The sequence below is a fragment of the Diaporthe citri genome (assembly GCF_014595645.1).
Source record: "Diaporthe citri strain NFHF-8-4 chromosome Unknown scaffold_9, whole genome shotgun sequence".
NCBI lineage: Eukaryota > Fungi > Ascomycota > Sordariomycetes > Diaporthales > Diaporthaceae > Diaporthe > Diaporthe citri.
Window position 1 is genome coordinate 934,159 of NW_025064854.1, and position 22,147 is coordinate 956,305.

The following is a 22,147-nucleotide window of genomic DNA, read 5'->3' on the forward strand; positions in this document are numbered from 1 at the left end:
GCTAAATAAGTTTAAAACAGCTTTATAATTAGTTTTTAAATTAAAGCATTAATAAGGGCAAATAAGCTTAATTAAGCCTTATAGCTAGTTTTTAAATTAAAGTATTTATAAGGGTAAATAAGCCTAATTAAGCCTTATAGCTGCTTTTAAATTAAAGTATTTATAAGGATAAATATATTTTAATAAATAAAAATAATAAAATTATATACAATAATTTTAAAGATTTTTTATAATATATAAAAGTAATATTATTATATTAAGAAAAAATTTATTATTATTATATAAATATATAAAGTATTATTTAATTTTTATGTATAAGGTAAAATTAAGATATCTTTTTATATTTATTTTTTTAAAAAGTAAATAATTTTTAATAATATTTCATTCCTTAAGTTAAGAATAAAGGTTATTTAAAAGTATTTTTATTATAATTTTAATTTTATTATATAAAAAGATATTAAAGGTTATATATAGGTAGTGATGTTAAGGGTAGGGGAGCATTGGGGGGGGGGTAGTTATGTTTTAAATAAGCAATTACTACTTAGCAGATTTAACATAAATAAATTGAAACCTTTCTTTTTAAAATGCTATAAGTATTTTAAAGAATTAGTTATATAAATAAAAATTATATTATAAGAAAAGTAAAATTTTATATAATTTAAAATAAATATTATATACCTTAAAATTAAAAGAATAAATAAAGAATAATTTAAAAACCTTAAAACAAAAGTTTATTTTATTATTATATAAAATATAATAAGCTAATAATAAATATTATACTTTTTAATAATAATTTATTTTAATTATATTACGTTTTATTTTTTAGAAATAAATTAATGTTATATATCGTTAAGTTATAATGGGGATTTAAGTTATTAGTTTTCTTTTTTTTAAAAAAATATATATATTTAAAACTTATTATTTAAATTAATTAAATATTTTTTAAGCTATTTTTAATTAATTTAATTTAATTAAAATTAATTTCTTATTTTTTTATTTTTTAAATTATTTTCTTAGTTAATTTAATTAAATTAAAATTAGTTTTAATTTTTTAGTTTTAGTTAATTTTAAAAACTAAAACTAATTTTAGTTTTTAGTTAATCTTATTAACTAAGATTAAATTAACTAACTAAGAAAACTAACTAAATTAACTAAAACTAAGAAACTAATTTACAACCCTGCTCATTAATATGTGCAGGTCTACCGAGGCATTTAACGTCAATAGAGCAAACAACGAGGGGTGTCAGTCGTTCCAGATGTCGAAATCGTATTGAAGTCGTGTCAGGTATTTGTGAGCCAGTATTGCAAATCCCCGGCACCAAAACCATCCATTCACCCGTCCGTCCTCCCATCCAGGCAGGCTGTGAGACTCCGCCCACATGAAACAGGAAACAACAATCAATCAAAGGCCGAATGGGCTTCAAGAGTCTTGACTGGAAGCCACACAAATATATGTACAAGAAGCGAAGAAAATGATATGTACGAGAAGTGAATTAATCCCCTCAACTCCACCCGAATGCTCGAAAGCGCCTCACATGCGGAGCCGCCAATGCCAGCTTGGGAGCTGTAATCTACTGCTCATCCTCACAGTAGTCATCATCCTCGGAGGCTGCAGCCGCGGTAGAAGTAGGTCTAGCTGAGACCGAAACCGTCACTGTCTCCTCCTCCTCGCAGTAGTCATCCTCATCGGAGGCTGCAGCTGCGGAAGGGGTGGGCCTGGACGACACAGAGGCGGTCCCGGTTTCTTCATCCTCGCAGTAGTCGTCCTCATCCTCCGCTGTGCCGGTGGGGGTCGCGACAGCGGATGAGGAAGCGGTGATGGTAACAAGGGTCGTGGGCCGGGCTGAGGCGGGGCCGGAGGCGAGCAGTGTGTTGATGTAGTCCGCTGTTTTGAGGTATGCATGTTGGTCACTAGAATAATAGTGGACGACACTTGAGGGGACACCGTGGAGGCACTCTTGTGAGCTTACCATTTGAGCCTGTAGCAGTCGCGTTGGTGTAGGCACCCTCAACGGCGACACATTGGTGGTAGAAATCGTTTTGGTCCTTGCAGTAGGAGCCGGCCTCGCACTCGGTAGGACCAGTCCAGTTGATGCCGCCACACTGGTGGTAGAGAGCGGCAACGCCTCCGGCGGAAACCGTGGTGTTGGAAGTGGGATAGGTGGCGTTAAGAGCGGACATTTTGGTGGATGAGCTTCTTCGAGAAGTGTGAAAGATTTGTAAGAACGGTTGAAGGCAAAGTTTTCAAGCTGGTTGAAATGAGAGTTAAGAAGCAGTCAATGCTCGTCTGGTGATAATTGAAAGAGAGAGTGGGTGTGATGGATGCTGGCTGGTCTGAAGAAAGCTCATCTTCCAGAATAGACTCGCCATCTTTATACCTGGGTGATTCTAGCGCTGACGCTGCATGGCCATGGCAATCACGCTTGATGGTGTATAGCTCAGGTGAGTGAAGTCTGTTCGGCCAGATACCCGGAGCCATTGAGTGGAGATCAATCTGGCAAGGCTGAGGGAAGTGGGCCTGAAAAGAGTCCACTTCCAACCCTGATCATGGAGGTGTAAATTTGAGAATCACCGCGCCGGTGGACCGGATCAGATGCGCCAAAAGCTTGGTATGGAATAGCGTGGACACATCTCTGCATATTTCGTCAGTATGGACAAACGATCAGGGGGAAGGGAGATCATGGTGGAATGTTGGGCTCATTTTAAAATGATATGTGAGCTCCGCTGGGAAAATCTCCGAGTGGCTGAATAGCGCACTTTCGGCCGGTACCCAGTTCTTGTTGCCTCGACTAACAACCGTTGGCCGCTTCTATACACCAGATTACGTTGCCTCTTGTATATTGACTTGTGATTTCACTCATATCGCTACCTGAATAGTATGGTTTTCAAACTCCTTCCTTTGTATATAGACTTTGTAATTGCGACTTTAGCAGCACCGCCTCAGTGATTTCTCCGTCGCTCATCTCCTTGGAAGGATTCACCGGAACAGGGATATGGGGCACTAGAAATTCTAGAATAAATCGCTCACCTGTAGGGAGATCGTTCCTGACAGCATCTCAGCCCAACTTCCCAGGCCAAAGGATTAGCAGTGTGGGAGGCTGCAACAAGCATGAAGCATTTGAGTCAAGGCTTCTGAGGGGGACAACAGATCAAGCATGGGAATTAAATTTAGTTTGATGATGGGATTGGACTTTTGGAGAAGCCTGAATGAAGTCATCATGAATATCATTGACTAGACTCAAGTCCGACAGTTACTACTCTCGCAATTGCCGCCAGCCGAGTCTTTCCACGGGCTATTCCAGTCGTGGTGGCCTCCACCTTCACAGACGTGGAAGGCTAATTTCCCCGACACTCCCTACTTTCATACTGTGCGACAGCCACCCCAAAGAGCTCGAATGACTCTCATCAAGGGCCGGCTCAACGTCGCTGGAACGTGAGTGGGTTCGAGTCCGGACCCGAAGAAAAGTCAAACTTCAACAGTGACAAGAAGTTGGGACCACGCATGACCTTGCAAGTCGACTTGTGTTTCTTGTCCGTCCAACCCTTGGCCTGGCACTCCTAGTTCCTGAAGTCAGTATGATCCATCAAGACAGTTTCTGGCCCGGGCTCTGTTAAGACAAATATAGAACACCCGCATACCTTGCTGCAGTAGGAGTAGACCTTGCACTCTCCGCAGCGGCTCATCTGACCAGTCGGCTTGCTGGTTTCACAGCCTTGGCACTTCCACTGCTTGCTCTCACTGTCCACGGCGTACTTGACCACGTCGTGACTAAGCTCTCGCAGTGCCTGCAGACCGATGGGGAACACCTAGGACACGAACCAGTCAGCTTATTTGCCTCTCCAAGATCGTCTAGGTTTGTATGCAACATTGGGCGTACGCAGACATCGTCCATGTCCTCGACCCTGACCCCGTGCGTTCCGTCGAGGAAATGGTGCGGCAGGGCATTCATGATCGCCAGCGTGCGACCACTCCTTAGCTGCTTGAAGTCGAAGCCGTCATCGTAGCTGTCCGGATAGAACGCCACGACAGACTCGGCGCCCTCATGGTCCCTGACAATGGTGCGGTAGCGCAGGAAGCCATCGCATTCTTGGATTTCTGCCAGGAAACAAGAGTGCGTGTCGGTGGCGATCGGGAGGTTACGCCAGGAGGGGAAGAGCTTGTCATCCCTCAGGTCAACGTAGGGCGCCATGATTCATTGGGTGTTTTCTCCGAAGAGGGCTAAATTGAGGGGGCAGAAATGAGAGGGTTGAAGATTGAACGAGAAAAAGAGGCTCAAGAAAGGGAGGACAACGTGAGCCGACCATGTTGGCGTACTTAAGGTCGACATTTCCTCGTTTGCACCTGGCCCGTGGTTCGCATTGCAAACGAAGGGCAGCGGCCGACCGAGACATGGACTACAGATGCAATTTGCATGGAAACTTGCAGAACGGCGGTGTGGCTTTATATGTTATTCCATTGGGGAGGGGTTGTATGCTATAGCAATTAAGCAACCTCCCTGTATGCACACCCTAGGAGCTGGTTTTTTTTTGACTTCCGGGGCCCTACAGCGATAGACACACCGTCTCTCGTATTGCCGTTTGTTGACCCCTCCTTTTGTCGCTGGAAACTGAAAGGCGTTTCAGAAACCTGGCATATGCAGGATCTTCCGTGGTCTTGGTGGTGGCGTTCCTTATTTTGGGAATTGCTCTACAGGTCTCGATAGATCTAGATCAGTAACTTGAACCTGGGGTCTCATGCGAGAACCCAACACTGCAAGGACTACTTGACGTGATTTCAGATGTTTCTTTACCCTACGCGAAAAGGCACCTCCTAGGGAGAATATCTCTTTCCAGGCCGAAACCTGCAATTTTGATCACTGTTAACAATTAACGATGCAGTCATACGGACAATATAGTAGCCTCTGATGACTGACTGATTCAATCGCGTTACAAAGTTTCCTCTTGTACTCAAAGTCCCATTTAATGTGAGACTCCAGTCGATTTAGAATGAGTGGTGTCAGCACCTGGGTGTGGGCTGACATCTTGTAAATCGATCCTAACAATCCATTTGATCAATTTAACCTTGCCCACAGTTGGGTGCCCAACTTTTGTTAGATTGACGCAGTGTGACTTGGGACCCGAATCATATCAGACGCAAGTTGTTTATCTCTGTCGGTATGTGTGGATCAGTACATATAGACTAACACTTTCGCCAGCAATTCCGGGGCTGCCCTGTTAAGGAACGCCGACGACTAGCTTCGCGTCTCAAGTAACCTCAAGAGGGTCTAGTGTTGTGTGAATCTCACCTCAGATCTGCGGGGCATACAAGGCAACTCCGATGAGTCAAAAGCTTGATACAGTTGGATCCTCGAGATATTGCCGCTTCTACGCAACTACATGACAAAAGACACGATGTCTGCTCAAGTGTTTACCCATCCAGACGGGCGCAAAACCGAGTACCTCGTCTCCGGCGCGCAGGATGGCTTTCCCCTCATCTACATCCACGGCACCCCGGGCTCGTACACCGTCGGCCCCAAGCTGAACACCACATGTGAGGGGAAGGGGTTCAAGCTGATCACGCTCTCGCGAGCGGGCTATGGTGACTCTACGCGGAATAAGGGCAGGCTGGTCGTTGACGCCGTGGCGGACATCCAGGCACTGCTTGAACACCTTGGCATCAAGAAGTGTGTCGTCGCTGGGAAAAGCGGTGGTGGTGAGTTTCTGTCCTGTTTACTGTACCGTGATTACAGCCAATCCAGGGATGACTGATACTGAACATGTCGGCAACACAGGACCGCACTCTCTGGCCTGCGCGGCTCGGCTACCAGGCTGCGTGGCCTCGCTGGTAATCGCAGGCGTGGGCCCGTTCAAAGCGGATGGGCTCGACTTCCTTGCTGGTCAAGGGCAAGGCAGTAAGTCGAAAACTCGGGCGACCAGGGCCTTAAGTGAGTCCCTTTGTTGAAGAGGCTGACGGAACCGTGTCCAGACATAGACGAATGGGCGGCCGCACTCAAGGGGGAGGAAGAACTACAAAAGTTCTGCCAGGCTGAGAGGCCTGGGATGATGGCGGCAGACGCGAAGGGGCTGACGGAGGCGCTGGCGACCCTCCTGCCCGAGGTAGACAAGAAGGCGATGCTGGAAGACGAGCACACGGGCGACGACATTGTCAAGTCAATGCAGGTGGCGCTGCGGGAGTCGTGCGACGGGTGGGTGGACGATGACCTTGCCTTCATCCGCCCATGGGGCTTCGATCTGGGCGAGATCAAGGTGCCCGTCTTCCTATACCAGGGCAGCGAGGACAAGATGGTTCCGCTGGCGCATGGGAAGTGGCTGGCTGGTCACCTCCCGGAGGACAAGGTGGAGGCGCGTCTTCTGGAAGGTGAGGGGCATATCTCCATCTTCTCCGCGTACATCGACGAGATGCTGGACAAATTGTTGGCTGTGGCGAGAGAATAGTCCAAGAACCTTGAATTGTGTGGTAGCTGGTCCAATTGGGTGGATGAATAAAGATGAGGGTTGTGAGGGTTATCTATGGCAGACCGCGGTACGGATGACAACAATGATGCAAGTTGTAGTGCAGGTGAGGTGACCGTTTGCCAACGCGCCCAGGGAGTGCCAAGGTTGGAAGTCGCATGTCCGCCTGTCAGTCTTGGCAGTGGCAGCAGGGGAGGGGGGATGAGGTCTTACCCCACATAGGCTACGGCACGCTGCAATGCTGCTGACCTTGACACGGAACAGACACAGAAGGAAGGGGCCCATCGAAGGAAAAGATGGGGAACCCTGAACAGCGAGCGGAAACACTGCACACCTCGTCACAGTTGCTCGACCACAGACAGCACGAGCTTGTCTATCTGCCGTCACTCTTCATAGCCATCTCTATTCCATCTACTGCACAGCTCAACCCATTGCCATTGACGGCCACCTGCTAGCACAGCACAGGGCCCGCTGTACCTGTCATCGGAGCGGCGACTGACCTACCGAATCCCGAGTCACGTCACCTCTCTCTCATCCACCAACGTCGGAGCCAGGTCAACCTCGACTTGTATTATCGTTGCTGAGACTTTCTTGCAGGCCACAGAATCGAAAGGCTCTTCATCGATAGCCCTGGGGGTAAATGATCCCGCTGCCACGCCGCCTGAAGCTACGCCTCCCTCGCCATCCCCGCCGTCATCAGCTCCGGCTTGAGCCCGATAATTGCCCGCAGCTTCCCGAGACCATCAACTCACCTCATGCGGCGCACGACGTTGCTGCAGGACGACGAGACGAGACGAGACCAGACAGGCCACAGGCCAGACGGCTACATCACGTTTGCTTCAAAAGCACAGTCCAGAGTCTACAGAATATTTGACCCGTCCGACTGCGCGGTGGAATCCGGCAGCTATCTGTCAGCAGCTCTGCCTCAGGCTGAGGCCACTCGTCCCACAGGGCCGTCAACTGTCTGCCCGCCCGCCCGGCCGTCCCCGTGTGTCTCCCAGAGCAAAGCTAAGAGCCGGAGGCCAAGCTTGTCTAGATTTGAAAAATTACGCGACGCCTGTTATTACTAAGGCTGCCCCACCATACCAGGTTCATCCGCCCTGCTGTTGACTCGCCGGCTCGGTTCCCAGTCCAGTCCAACCCAGTTCATTGCATTGCCCAGCGAGCCTAGCTAGCTGTTGGAACCGCTCTTCCGCCTCCGTTGAGCGGCGGCCCTCGAGAGACGTCACTCTATGAAGGGTTCCCCATCAGCCTCACCCGCGCCCTGAATCTCTCACTCCAGCCCCCGACCCGGTGATCATTGCCATACCCGCCCTCTCACTCATGATCCATGATCACTTCCAACCCGTCAAAGAAGCCTTCTAACACGTGCGTGACCTGTCGCGCACGCAAGGTCCGCTGCGATGGGCAACGCGACATCTGCAACAACTGCATGCGACTCTTCACCTGCTCCTATGACGACTCCATCCCTACCCACACCAACACAAGCCTCTCAGCCGCAGGCATGAATAGCGACGGCACCCCGGCGAGCGATGCTCTCACCATCCACGCCGTCGCCTCTCACCCCCCTCGCCGTCGCGTCCGCCAGGCTTGCCAGAGCTGCCATTCTAGGAAGGCAAAATGCAGCGGCACCATGCCCAAGTGCGACAGGTGTCGCACTCACAGCCTCGAGTGTGTCTACCGCCCCTCCAAGCGGTCCCGCCTCAGCGCCACTCCCGGCGCATCCTCATCTCAGCATGGACGCGACTCCCTCATCGGCGACGGCGCCTCTGGTATGCTCGCCTCAGGGGGCTCCGGCAGAGATGACTACCTCTCAGACCAGAGTCGGAGCGCATCCGACCATCTCGAGACCAATGGCCTCGCCGACCTTCGCCATCTTCCGCCACCCGAGGAATCCCTCATTATCCGCACTTTTGAAAAGTTCTTTCGCCACGTTCACCATATCGCGCTGTTTTCCTTTCTGCATCAGGCCTCTCTGATGCAGAGATACCACTCCGGTTCCATGGACCGACCTCTTCTCCTATCCTTGATCGGAATCACGTCGATCTTGACCGACCTCGGACCCGGTGCGCGTGAGTACGGCAACAGGTGCTCTGCAGCCGAGGGCCTCATCCAGCGTGACCTCGGTCGACCCACGGTGCTGAAGATCCAGGCCTTGGTTTCTCATCATCAAGCACCGTATTTTTTGCCGTCGCTTCTCGGATGCTTTCATGCTCACGGGGCTGGCATCCCGGTTCGCGGCTGCCTTGCAGCTTAACCACGAGCATCCTAGGCTCTGTTTCCTAGCCCAAGAGTCCCGGCGGCGCCTGATGTGGTCTCTCTTTATGATCGACATTGGGATGGCAGCTGGCCACCCTGACTTCACCCTGTGGGCCCACCGCCCCGAGTGCATAGACCTCAAGCTGCCGTGCAATGAACGGAACTTCGAGTATGACCTCCCAGAAGTCACGGAATCGCTGGTTCCGCCACCACGCCAGTCGGATGGCAGTTTGCCCCCACTGACTGATAAAGTTGGGTTTCTGGCTCTTCACATCCGCATCCAATGGATTCGCAGCAAGATACTGGCCTTCACCAAGACGCTCGTCCTTCCAAGGACCGGGGTTCTAGATCTGAAAGCACTGCCTCGCAAGTGCGAGGAGCTTCAAGATGACCTCAATGCGTTTGAGGGACGCTTGCCGCCTCAGTTCAAATGGAATGAGGCCAACCTTCGACTGCGGGCATATCACCCGCGTCTGTGTGTTTACCTGATGACACACATATGGTGGGAGCAATGCCACTGTGACCTGTACCGAATCGCGCTGGTGGGCAGGAGAGAGAGCCTCTCTAAGGAGGCGATCTCGAGGTTAGATCCTGCGTTTGTCAAATATTGTCAGCGGCAGTGTTTTGAGCACGCTAAGGCCATGGCTGAAATGCTCGATATGGTATTACAAAAGGGCGTCCCTGTATCAGACCTCGACCTTCCCGTGTTGGGTTACCAGTGCGCCAACACGCTGTACTACACACTTGCGTCCTGTGGAGATGAATACGGCCTTTCACACGCAAGTGTGGCAGAAATGGCAGCGACTTGCCTCAAAGTCGTGAAGCAATCCGCCCCTGGCCCTGCTGCTGCCGCCATTGTGAGTCTTGCCCATCTCTAGATGAAACCCTTGCATTTCAAACCAGGCCCAGGTGGCTGACCGATCGATTCATGCACAGGCCGAAGCTCTCGAAAAGCTCATCGAGTCCGGGTGGGTAAGACCAACCCTCCCGAGCAATGTGACCTCGCCTGTGTCCATGACACCTGCGAACCATGACGCGTTGGCGGTGGATCCGATGCTCCAACGAGACGCCCTCCAAGAAGCCGATGTCGCCCACCAGCTCTACAACCCATCGATACCACAAAATCTGCCGCCGCAGATCGAATCACCCGGCCAAGCAATGGCAGCCGAAGTACCGCAGCCACAGGCACCGATGCAACCACCGACACCCGCAGTGCTTCGCGACGACGAATCAATCCCCGTCGCCCAAGCGAACATGATGGCCGGGGTGACACCCAACCTCAGCAACGCCTTCGAGGGAGCCTTGGATGGCTCGAATTTTGGGATGGGCGGTTTGGAGCCCTTTGCGATGGATTCATCGAGCTGGTACACAGGGGACTGGTCGAACGGCGGGCTAATGTAGCATGAATCGGAAGTTCAGTTGTGAGGAAATGGAGTTGTGCAAAATAGCTGTGCAGGCTGCCTCAAAAAATGATGGCACGAAAGATGTGAACAAAATAGAGTACAGAAGCTCGGGCATGTATGTATATATAATTCTGGGAGGCGGGCGGCATCGCGTACATAAGAGCACCGCATGCAATAGCGATACCCGAACAAGGAAATCACGCAAATGCAGGCCTCGCCGTGGCCCCACACTGTTTCCCGCGAGACGTACCAAGGACACTTGCAACGCCTGGACCTATATGAACTCCTTCCATACTGTGTGTATCCTCCTTTCCCCTGCCTATCGCCTAGGGCTCCAGTCGAACAGGGCCACGGGGAGAGGGCATCATCAGGAGAGGCACCACATAAAGAACCCTGGTTTGACATCACGGCGCAGCTCGCTACAGCCCACATCGACCGTCTACCAGGGCCTGGAAAGATTGTATTGCCATCCTATCGCAAAGTGCATTCCCCTCCTTTTGACCCACGGGGCTTCTGGCGAGGCATGGCTACAAGGTCTGCTATTAGCAATGGTGCTGCGATTTTGAAAGGGAGGACGGGGAGGGGCGGTGGGTATGGGGTATGTGTGGTATGGCGAGACCGGCCCACTTAATGGTGACATCTGGCTTTGACCCTATTGAAGGGTCCGAAACTCAAATATCTGGATGGATAGGCGCATGCTGTTGTGGTCTGATTATGTTCAACTTTTGGGAAGACGGAGACCGAGGCAATGAGAAGGCGAACATGACCTTTTGTGTCTGTGTTAGCTTTTTTTTAACTAATTAAATTCTTCAGGTTGTTGTTGGGCTTGTGATATAATGCTATGTTCGGGTTGAGACCCCGATTAATTTGAATGAATTTAGCCACCGGGTGCTACAGTACAAAGTAGGCCCGGTGAAACCAGTGTTTTTTAGAGATGGGAGGAATGAATGTTGATTTTGTAGGGAAAATCGCGTGCATGGTAAAATGAAGACCTCCCCATTGATGAGAGATCAGAGGTACACAGAAATTTCAAGCGCATGGGAGTGGTGACTGAGACAGCAGGTTTTCCCTCTCACCAAATGTTTGATGAATTGATATGACGTTCTGAAGTCACTCAGGATACCGCTGCATGGCAAATTGAAGCGTTACAGTCGACGTCGAACATCGTTCTAACCGCCATCCCCCCGTCCCCACACCAACTCAGGTAATCTGCCACACTCGCGGCTTTCCTCACTATATTGAAATCAATAATCCGATTAAATCAACTAAGGCCACTCTTAGCTGGGTAATCAGGAAGCTACTAGCACGGGATGGCGCTGGTCCAAGGCACCAAGCCGTCATATCGACTGCCGCGAGCCTCCTCGTTCCATGATGATTGCTTCGCAAGTCTGCGTCATCAATACCTAGGCAAATGACCAGGGCATCGTAGCCGCAAATTTTGCCCCATCGTGATGTGCCCATCGTCATCTTGCTGGTCAAACATGACAAGGGGAGGGTAAAATTTCTGTCATTCTCCGTGTTCTCATGCGCTACGTCGTGGCTGAGACATTTATGTTTGACAGATCTTGAGCTACATGGGGGAACAGCTCTTGGCACTTGCTGCATATCTCGACTGATAGTATTGAAGTGCCGCTGGGACAGACATCACGTGAGGGATAGTCGGAGAATAGCCTGAATGGAGCGCTTCCGAACCTTCTCGGTGTAGTTTGCAAAGTGAATGACACACCAATGAATACCTTTTTGGCAAGGTGCCACTGGCAAAGACACACAAGATCTGGAGATGGTTGAGCCAGACTTGCGGTGCGACGGTGCTTCAGAGACATTCTCTCCTCGGTAATTAGGGTACTGGAAGAATCGCTGCCGTGGACGTAAAACACGTGTTGCCGTTCACACCGGCTCTACAAATATTCAGGAGAGATCCATTGGTCCTTCGACCAGGTATCATCACGGTCTCACCATACTTCAGAGCTCACCACGCGAGAAATCGATATCAACTTCAATTATTCGTCTCATGTTTTGTGCCTTTTACTGCGTTTACCTGGCTCGAACTCAAATACTCACTTGTAATAATGCTTAGCACATTCCTCCGAATCGTATCTTGTGCCCTATTTTTAAGATGCTCACATTCTACCCCTATTATCGACATTACGGATGTCGGGCCTAGTGTTCAACTGGATGAGTTCATTGACGGTGAGATCGTGTGCACCGGCCACCCGTTGGAGGACAACTTCGAAGACAACCTAGCCTCTGCTGCAGCCAGTAAGTAGTATAACCCTCGCTCATCAATCTACAATCGTACATAGGCATGATCGTCCTAGTCTAGTGGTCTGGAACGACTAAAAGAAAGGGGGAGACGGCCGAAAAGGCTAGGGCTGAAACCATCAGCCCCTGCACACACACACACACACAAATATTGCGTCCGACTACCTAGGCAACGATGTGCTCACCTGTCCACAGAGATGGACTTGGTATGCCTCGCCAATCTCGGCCTCTACTACTCAGATTACACCAATCCCTCGACGGGCACCGAGGGCAATACCATGATCTACGCATGCACGTACGGGGCAGTGGAATCGTGCAATTCCATCAGGTTCTTCGAGCTCAACCCCCGGTTCGACGAGGAATGTCCGGGGCAGGGCGCCTGGATGTACAATGAGACCAACTTGGCGAGCTATGGGCGGGATCCGGCAAAGACGGTAGAATGTTGGACGTGAGGGGCGCTCCGAGTGGGTGTCTGGTGCGATCGAAGGTGGGAACTCCGTGCAAGCATAGCTCGAGAGTATCGAGATTGTTGATCTGAGATTTGGTCCAGCACAAGGATTAAGTAGGCTTGGGGTGTGTTGCAATCCTGGGTCCTTTCGCAGGGAGATTTGGCAACCCAAAAGTCTAGATTGAGAAACACTGTGGTCTTCTTCTTTTCGTATCTTGGTCTGCAATGTGGCAAGGGCGATGAAGGCCCTTAAATTTCGACCGAGGTTCCGGAATTCGTGACTGACGACAGTACATCTTTCGATTAGCTCGCCCTCCTGAAGTCTGCAAAGACATTGCTGATCCAATAACTGGCCAACGAACCCCTGAGGAGACAGGATCCGATCATGTTCGACGCTTGCATAACCTTGAACAGCTGGCATGTGGAGGCCTCAATCCCTCCAGATTCGTTTTTATGTATCATTTGTGATTGGTTTGCGCAAAGTCATACAGGAAGACTGGAAACGAGATACCTAAATAGTCTCTCAAGATCGACAGTAATTTTGACAATGTGTGGCACATGTTGACCGTGACCTTCGGATACCCTATTAGCCCGCCGAAGAATCTAAGCGTGAGTTGCTGAATCATAGCTCGCTAGGGCAATTGGGTCTGTATTGTATAGGCCTAGAAAGCCAGACTCTACCAAGATGACACCTAGGCAGAAAAGAGTACTACTGAGACTACCTCTGATGTGATGTAGCATTACTTTGAGCTGCCGATAAGATTAAAATCCTCCGTCATGATGCGTGCCAAGACAGGCTCATTCTATCTTGTGCGCCCTTCCGGAGGCGGCGATGGTGATTTTGACCATGCTCTCCTGGATAGACCCATTTCCTCCCAGATTCTGTGGACCTCGTCACCGTCTCTGCGAGTTCTCTGACCAGCATCCTCCTGAGGTGGCGAGGTCACAGTGACTTCCGGCGGCTGCGCACCCAGGACACTTTTGCCTTCGGGAGCCCCTTGGCTCTGAGCAGCTCTGCCTTCTTCAGAGTCCGCAGCGACGATTCGACCGCTGGGGAGCTGGACGAGCTCAACCGGCTGAGCGACTTCATTGGCTGCATTAGGTCTTGGCGTCTTTGACTTAGTCGACGCCGCCCGGCTCGAGGTACTGGATCTGTGAGAAGCGACTTCGGATTGGAACATGACACGGATCACGGGGATGGTCTGGGCGATGATAAAGACAGCAGCCTCAGCCTGGTGGAAGCAGCACACTGCCACGACCCCATCTGTGGAAGGTCAGCAGATGATCGCGAGACAAGAAAAAGTCAAGATCGAAACTGGGAGCTTACAAGTATAGTCCACCTCTCCGTGTTTGTGCACCGGAATCATGCTGAATATGATGATCTTGGCGATTTCCACTAGTATAGCAAAACCCACGAGCCCCATAGCTGCAGCGACTCCCCACTTCTCCTTTGTCGGTATGTATGCGACCTGACTGATAATCCACCAGGGGTAACAAGTTAGGATGATATCGCAGACCAAGGAGTTGAGGGTGGCGCCGAGGTGAAGCCAAGTCGCAACAGACATTGGGATACACCGACCGGGCAGGTGCGAAAGATCGAACTGAGTGTCGCAAATATCCAGCCATGTCAGGATAAAGAGGGCCAGGTTGAACGTGTTGGTCAACACCATGACCAGCCACAGAAGTCCCTTGCTCCGCCATCCAGACGTTAACCGAAGCAGGGTGATGGCGAATGCTGTCTTGCTCAGGGCGATCGCGCCGTACATGAAGCTGACCGCGGTGAAGTGGATTGCCTGGCCACGGGGGCCCCCGTCGAGGACGTTGAAGCCGTACGCGGGCCCAGCTGCACCGAAACCGTTCGATATTAACAAACAAACCCAGGCTGCAATTACTGTAGAGAATAGTCATCAGTGAATTGCGCAAAATTTATATCTTAGTTACATTGTCCATGCGGTCCTGGTAGGTTTTGGCGGGACAAGAGGCTAAAGGGTGATGAAACTGACGAGTGTAGTCATCCCGCCATAATCCATGATAGTGCTGTACCCTGGCCCAAAGTCTGGTGAAGAGGAAGACCGTGGTGAGCGATCCACATGTCGAGTGGACTACCTTGGCCAACTCGACGTAACCTGAACGGAGCACAAAGGGTGCGACGGTCATTTTCGAGAATCCGACTTCTGCTGCAGCCGGAACAACGGAAACCGAACTTAGGCGACAAGGAGAATTATGGGCGTGCACAGAAAGACGACACCGGAGGACGAGAGTCATGGAAATAAGTGGCCATGCGCCCCTGCTTTTATCCCCAAGGAGCCGGGCCGCCCACTCAGGTTCCACTCTTGAGCGCAGTCATGGACGGTAAAGTACGAGGCCCCATAAGAATTTTGGCGAGAACATTGGCCAACAGGGCTCGGTACAGTAGACCAGGGGCTCACTACTGCACAACATTGAACCAACAGGTCTCCTCTAAAGCCCAAATAAGGACTTGATCCGCTTTGCCGAGCGAAAATTTCCTGAGCCTGCACATCTGCAACGCATGTAAATATAGAAGCCTGGCTCTAAGCAATGCTGGCTGCGTGGACCTTGACATGCGTTAAACGACCAAAAGCCGCTCATTTCTCATTCTACTATCGCAAGGTTTTGTGAACGTAATGGTACAAGCTCACGAAAGCATATCGGCTCTATACAGATCACACATAGAGGAAGCTTCACATGCGGATAAGGATCACTGACGACTGGAATAGTGTGGCATCATTCGATTTATTGAAGTGGTGGGTATCCCATGAAACTCCTCCGGTGCTATTTAGCCCCATGCAATGCTTGCTATCATTCCTCAACGACCAACTGATGGTCCCAGATGCACCAACTCTTAAACAACAATAACCGTCGTCAGCAAGCTGGGCCTATCGTCAACTGAGTAAACTTTTTCTTCCACGCTGGACATATCGTCATCACCTGGGTACACCTTTACTTCCACACTTGGCTTGCTCTTGCCCCCCTTTCCCGAAACCCTTTTCGGCCCGCTTTGGCCGGCGCTGGTCTTCAACTCCAGGAACTGGCCCACGAGGCTCTCGACCTGCTCGTCAAAGCCTTTGAACCGAAGGCCAAAGGTGTCTTCAGCCAAGCTCGCATCGATCTCGATCTCCGTGGTGCCTACGTTGCCGCTCTTTACTAGCAACCTCGTCTTCTCCGCAGCAGGGAACGACTTAGCCGCCATGTCCTTTGCGTCGTTCCACCTCGACTGCTGGCTGAGGATGTAGCTCTCGTTGCCGGGCACGTTCACCGTGTCGATGGCGGCGGCGACGTGGCACCGCGCGACGTCATCAACGTGCACCGTCGCGCCGGCAAATGGGCCGAACCGCTTGCCCAGGAGCATCGCGAGGACCATGGCGTTGGTGCCCTTCATGCATTGTGCTGTAGTGGAGGCCATGTCGTTGCGGCCCAGGACGAAGGACGGGTGCAGGTGGACGACGTCGAAGGCGGGCCGCATTGTCTCGCACCATGTCTCCGCGGCGTGGAGGGCGGCTATCTTGGAGTTGGCGTATGCTGCGAATTCCGAGTGGTACGGCCCCGATGTGAAGGGGACGCGGTCCGTGGGCCTGACCGGGCAGTCTTTGGGCCGTGGCTCGGTGCCTTCCATCTGGGCTACTGGGATGAGGGCCACGATCGAGGAGGTGATGACGACCCTCCTTACGGTGCCACAGCTTTCTGCTGCCTCGAGGAGGTTCCGTGTGCCGCGTACTGCGGGCCCGATGAAGTCCTCGGCCAGCTTGCTCTCGATGGGTGGTTGTTGGGACCCTGTCACCAGAGGGGAAGCAACATGGATGACATGTGTCACGTCGTTCATTGCATCGTCGTAGGCTCCGTCTGCGGTGATGTCGGAGACGATAGTGTAGGTGAGTCTTTGACGTTGCTTGCTGGTGATCTTCAAAGACAGGCGCCTAAGCAGCTGGCTTGCCTTGGCCTCTGATCTCACCGCGACACGGACGGTGAGATCAGTTCTGAGGGCATGGACCAGTGTTCTGAAGCCAACATGTCCAGTGGCGCCTGTGATGAGAACCAAGTTTGCCGAGGATGTTGACTGTGCCATGGTGAATTGTCGTTCGACTAGAATACCAGGGAAAGTAGTGGTATCAAATCTTCACCGAATATATCTTCGACTTAACCAGGTAGAAGATAAAGACGATAGAATAGGTAGCCAGGTTGTAAAAAAGTCAGCAGTGGAGATGGAGGACCTATATGGCACATGCCAATGTAACTGTGCACATGTGGGCTGACAGGGGCCCAGACCAGGATGAATGAATCCCACGAAGTCGCATCGTATCTCGACGTGCGGCTTTGACCGTGGCCCCGGCTGTGGGTCCAGGCCAATGGGAATAGGGGCCACGCATGATTTGTGCTAATCAGCCTTAAACAGGGGGCCTATGCGCGTCAGTCAAGATGACAATCATGCAGCAGACGCTTCTCCTGACTTGGGCCTGGGCCAGGTCAGCCGGCCGTGGCTGACACTGATTGCTGCATCTCGCCCCTGGATCGCGTGGTGGCGGGTACCAAGGGAAGTTTGTGGGTGGCTCTCGGGAGAGCTGGACCAGTGTCGCCTTTGGTCTAATGTGCTAGTCTCAATAGTGCTTGTGAGCGAGTAGAGCGCACAGATGGGGTGGGACAGTTCCCCGCTGAGCACGGATTGTCGCTCTCCCGCTTCTGACTGGTGGCCGCGCTGCCTGCGCGTTTGGCGCGCATATTGAGTTTCTTTGTGCACTTACTCGGCGCCGGCGGCAGGTGTGCAGTATCATCCCAAAGGCCTTCAGAATTCCCGCGGCTCTCAGTTGCCGAGCTAGCGATATTCCTTGCAGGTATGTTCGAGCAACCTTTACTACCGAGTGCACCGGATGCTCTTCCGAATTTGTTCTTCCAGCGAGACCCTGCGGAAGCTGAGAAGAGCCACTTCATCTGAAGTGGCACGGTCTAGATCTATCTCGCAGTAGATGGCACAAGCGCCATTCCAGAAAGCCGGGCCCAAACGGCTGGGGGAGATGGTCCAGACCCAAGCGACCAAGCCTCGTGGTCTTCAGTCTGAGATCTCGACCAAAGTCGAGACGGCCCAGCGCTAAGGCTCCCACTATGTTAGCTAGTTGGCGCCGGTCTAGACTTTCCTGCCGAATAGAGAGGCTGAAGAGGCAACCGTGGGTCTCCGGGTCTCCAGTCTCCCACTTGCCGTGGACGTGCTCAACGTGTGGCTTGCGTTACTGTCCTGAGCAATCAGATGCTGACATTGGGCGTCAGCGATGACTGGTCGAGCAACAATTCCCCGCAATCCGCTGAGGAGTTGAGACGATTGGCGCCTAGGAACCCCTTCACTTGTGTGGGTTCCGACGAGTAGCATGCTCTCACCCTCTGAAACCAACAGGATGTGGATGGTAGCCTTCGCGGCTGACTTACTGCGAGAGAAGGACCCGCAGGATTGTCTTCCTCTGACGTCTTCCCAAACGACCAAGTAGACGACCCACACTTCTGGATATGAACACGTGCGTCTACATCTTGGCCAAGACATGTGATGCGAGATTTCCGAGATGTCGTAGAAGGAAAGAAAAGGGGACACTAAAACTATCTTTGATTAAACTCATGCGTGGACTCTTCCTTTTCGCACTATTCCATTCCTGTGTGGTTTCTAGAGAATCGGCCATCCAAAATAAGCAAGCGAGACACTACCGAGTGCTTTAGTCGTCCGATCTCACGGACGCGGATTTACAGACTGAGAATAGTTCCTTCACCGAACCATCTGAACTTGTGATTCGTCAGTTTACTTGCTACTCGAACTGAGTCGAACCTCCGAACCGCTGCTCATCCTGATCCAACCCCGAGGAGGACTGCTCCCTTCATTGCCACTCATAATAGACCACTGTTCAATGGCAGTGCATTTCAGATTGAGGCAACTTGGGCCCTCGAGCCCATGACTCAAACAGGCACGTAGATCCGCAAGCAAGAATATCCACATTCTTCGCCCACACTGCCCAAAGGAGGGTGCATTGAGATTCTGACCACACCGCCTCTGTTTACTTAACTCACTTTTTATTTTAAATTTATCGCCTTTTTTCTTCTTCTGTTGAGTTGATCTATCAACTGCATCTTTGAGCATCTGTCTCAACATGGTATGTCCTCAATACCATTCTACCAACACGAACCACTAACTAGCGCCGAACCAGCTTGTTTACATACGCATTCGCAGTTGCGTTTGTGTGCAGTCAAATTAAACAACACAGCGGCCCGGATCTTTCCTACCACTAGGAAGGTAGGATGAACTCCGATCAGGGATCATTGGGCGATCTTGCAAGATTTCAATGCGTTTGGCATGCAGTTCTTCGGACATCTGGTTGTGTGATTGACGCTCTTGGAAAACGTGTTTGAGCTGGCAAAGTCGTATTCGCTCTCTAGCTCTCCGCACCCGCAAAGGTTGGTAACATGAACTGCGAGAAATGGCCTTTACTAGTGATTCAGCAAATTGATTGGTGGTCATATACACACGCAATGCTCGACGACCATTAAATTCCTCGGCAGCAATTGAATATGCGCATACGAAGTGCTCAAAATTACTGCTACGACACGAGCAATTGCTGTTCGCTCAGCAAAGCCAGGTGATGCTGGGAAACAACCTTGAAAAGAGTGGGAAGAGAGACGCGCCTCACCATAGCATTTAATGCTACTTCCCCCTACTGGCCGCCATTACCATCTCGCCTGGGATTAATTGGCTCGTAATGTGCCCAAAACTACAGTAGAATGCAGAAAAGGCTGCTTCCAGTGCCGGGCCAAGCCAATAATTCCAAAGGTAACCGGGAAAGTTTCTATCAGCTACGGCACATCCGAAGCTGCGCACAGGCTTGAGGCGGCCTCCAGCATAGTAGACCCCTAGATTCGATGTAATCATCATGGATTCCACCTTGTTGCGAAATCGTAACCTACCAGTCAGCTCCGCATTGAATAGAGCTAAGCCTATACCCACGAGGACAAAGAAAGTGTCCGTGGACTTCTCAGCGGCGAGCATGAGGATGACAAAGACCAGCTGCACGGTCGTGAACATCTCGATGAAGAGCCCCTGCGCGGCCCGATGTACCCCGCGCGAGGAAGGTGTTCAAAATTTGAAATAATTGGCTCCGAGCATCGCTCTGACGAGCTTTCCGCGCAAATTGATTCTAGTACCTGCGCAGGAACCAGCAAGGCCGTGCGGAGCCAGGACACTTGGGCAAATAGACTCAGGCCTAAGAAGACCTAGAGTAAGGTTAGCTCACGTTGTGCACTAGAAGGTGACGGACTGCCATCTACTAGTAGCCTTATCATTTACTGCAGGGTTAAACAGCCCGTCTGATATCTGGTAAATTGCCCATGCGTTGACTGACAGGGAAAGGCTATACACAAGCTCTGTATGAACGACTTTTTTGGTGCTGAGTCCGACCGTAATCGCACGAGCTGGGGCCCGGTTGAAGATCACGATCTGGCCTAAGTCGCCCGTCCACAGGAAGAAGAAGGCCCCAAAGAACTCTGCCGATGCAGCGATTAGGTGAGGTCCAAGAGGGCTGATGTGGCCGCCTCTGGCGCGAGGGGTGCTCGACTTGCGCGACCAGCTATCCAACGATTTCATGATGCTGACTGCCCTGCTACACGGACTGATTTGGAACCAAGATAGAACTTTCGCAGTAGGTCTGAATCTCCTTACAGGGATCATGCCAAATCCAAAGAGTCGAAGAGCTGGTCGGAGAGGTCCTTCTTCGTAGACTCGCCGAACTCGGGGAAACCAAACTCGGTGAGGACGATCGGGTAGCGGAACGTGTTCCACAGCCAGTTGAGGTAGGTGCGCAGGTACTTTGGCGTGATGTACACGTAGGACTGGGAGCGGTATCCGATGTTCCATGGACCCAGATCGTGTAAAGCGGTATGGACACCAGCACGCGATATCCGTTTCTGTAGTGACAATGGTATTCAGATAAATTAATTGAAAAGCCTGTTAATTCACGCAGATGTTGCTTTCGTAATGGAGGCCTGCTGTGACTTGCCCTCTAGTCGAGAACTTATGCTGCGCTGAAAATACATTCCCAGCAATTCGTAGTCACACCCTTGAACATAAGCAGGCCTCAGTACAGCTTACGCAGAACACTTGAACCGATGTGCGGCATTTGAATTATCACATTCCCCATGATCGATCTCCCGGTGTTTTCCATCTCATTAAGGTTTGCTTTTAAGGTCTTGGGGCCAACAATCAGAGTGTAAGTTACGTTTCTGTGCTCTCCCTTAGAGACCAGATCTGACGGTTGTGCGTTTTCCTCTTTTTCCCTTATGACATGAAAGTACGAATGAGGCAAAACTCTTCAGAGAGGGAGGAGGTGCTAATTGGGACCAACTCTCTCCTCTCTCATTATTCGCTTAACATGAAGACTGTAAGGATGATGACCAACACCTCCATGCTCTACGGACGCCTTGGAACACCAAGTGTTCTCTAGATCCCACCTCCCACCCAGCCTTTCCATTCTTTATCCCCCCTCTCATAAGTCGATGAACAGCTTCCAATAATGCGGGATTCTCACTCCAGTGCATTTCAGCAGATGATGCTTCATATGCAAGACGTGGTGCAGACTTATTCTGAGGAGTCCGGATCACTTTATGTGTGGCTTTCAAGACTTCCATCTATCGTAACCTCATGACCTCAGAGCCAATTCAAAATATCCCCTTATCTCATGCATCGAATCCGGTGGAAGCAAGTGTATCTCCAGGTCCACATCCTTGAACTGAGTATCGTACAGACAAGGGGAATTGAGGCAGGTGACCTCGAAAACCATCTGAACCTGACGGATGAACAGTTTGCCCATCACATCCGCATGCATGTTAAATTGTCAAGTAAGGCTCGAGTAGCGACCACTTTCTCTCATCAACATTTTCCCGCGAGAGGAAGGCGCACGAGTTATTTGGCCGACCGCCTACATGCTTGGGAGACCTCACAAGCAGTCAACAACATCCCCAGAGCTTGCAACCTAATGTGTCTTTCCCTCCTCAACTCTATCGAGATATCTGCCTCTACCAAGCATCAGTTCCAAGATCACAACAAATTTCAGGTTCGCTTCGACACGTTTGCTTCTCAGTCGCTGTTGTGTCAAACTCCCGGGACCATTCACAAACCAGGACTTGTGAAACTCTTCTCCGTACGTACAAAATTATGTCCAGAGTCAATTACGCCAAAGTCTGGCATTCCGCAGTCGACGTTCTTCAGATACACCCGACGCCCCATCATGATTAAGGTTCTTGGAAACCTAGAACGAGATCCTCACATCTAACCGCGATACAT

General features: G+C 50.9%; 7 protein-coding genes across 7 annotated transcripts; 2 read left to right on the forward strand and 5 right to left on the reverse strand.

The window, feature by feature from the left end:
• Positions 1 to 1,571: 1,571 nt before the first annotated feature.
• INS49_015400 (uncharacterized protein) lies at positions 1,572 to 2,181 on the reverse strand (the record flags this gene model as incomplete). The annotated part of the gene is made up of 2 exons (XM_043176081.1): positions 1,572 to 1,885; positions 1,971 to 2,181. 2 exons carry the CDS (start codon positions 2,179 to 2,181, stop codon positions 1,572 to 1,574), a joined length of 525 nt encoding a protein of 174 aa, XP_043019536.1.
• A 1,236-nt stretch (positions 2,182 to 3,417) lies between these two features.
• Positions 3,418 to 4,190, reverse strand: INS49_015401 (uncharacterized protein; the record flags this gene model as incomplete). The annotated part of the gene is made up of 3 exons (XM_043176082.1): positions 3,418 to 3,558; positions 3,640 to 3,807; positions 3,879 to 4,190. The coding sequence occupies 3 exons, from the start codon at positions 4,188 to 4,190 to the stop codon at positions 3,418 to 3,420; spliced, it is 621 nt and encodes a 206-aa protein (XP_043019537.1).
• Positions 4,191 to 5,391: 1,201 nt separating this feature from the next.
• INS49_015402 (uncharacterized protein) lies at positions 5,392 to 6,435 on the forward strand (the record flags this gene model as incomplete). Its single annotated transcript, XM_043176083.1, has 3 exons — positions 5,392 to 5,692; positions 5,772 to 5,891; positions 5,966 to 6,435. The coding sequence occupies 3 exons, from the start codon at positions 5,392 to 5,394 to the stop codon at positions 6,433 to 6,435; spliced, it is 891 nt and encodes a 296-aa protein (XP_043019538.1).
• Positions 6,436 to 7,783: 1,348 nt separating this feature from the next.
• INS49_015403 (uncharacterized protein) lies at positions 7,784 to 12,829 on the forward strand (the record flags this gene model as incomplete). The annotated part of the gene is made up of 5 exons (XM_043176084.1): positions 7,784 to 8,525; positions 8,800 to 9,569; positions 9,649 to 10,109; positions 12,280 to 12,374; positions 12,573 to 12,829. The coding sequence occupies 5 exons, from the start codon at positions 7,784 to 7,786 to the stop codon at positions 12,827 to 12,829; spliced, it is 2,325 nt and encodes a 774-aa protein (XP_043019539.1).
• A 799-nt stretch (positions 12,830 to 13,628) lies between these two features.
• INS49_015404 (uncharacterized protein) lies at positions 13,629 to 14,982 on the reverse strand (the record flags this gene model as incomplete). The annotated part of the gene is made up of 3 exons (XM_043176085.1): positions 13,629 to 14,089; positions 14,153 to 14,716; positions 14,829 to 14,982. The coding sequence occupies 3 exons, from the start codon at positions 14,980 to 14,982 to the stop codon at positions 13,629 to 13,631; spliced, it is 1,179 nt and encodes a 392-aa protein (XP_043019540.1).
• Positions 14,983 to 15,688: 706 nt separating this feature from the next.
• INS49_015405 (uncharacterized protein) lies at positions 15,689 to 16,909 on the reverse strand (the record flags this gene model as incomplete). The annotated part of the gene is made up of 1 exon (XM_043176086.1): positions 15,689 to 16,909. One exon carries the CDS (start codon positions 16,907 to 16,909, stop codon positions 15,689 to 15,691), a length of 1,221 nt encoding a protein of 406 aa, XP_043019541.1.
• Positions 16,910 to 20,532: 3,623 nt separating this feature from the next.
• On the reverse strand, positions 20,533 to 22,093 carry INS49_015406 (uncharacterized protein; the record flags this gene model as incomplete). Its single annotated transcript, XM_043176087.1, has 2 exons — positions 20,533 to 20,772; positions 22,013 to 22,093. The coding sequence occupies 2 exons, from the start codon at positions 22,091 to 22,093 to the stop codon at positions 20,533 to 20,535; spliced, it is 321 nt and encodes a 106-aa protein (XP_043019542.1).
• Between the last annotated feature and the right edge of the window lie 54 nt (positions 22,094 to 22,147).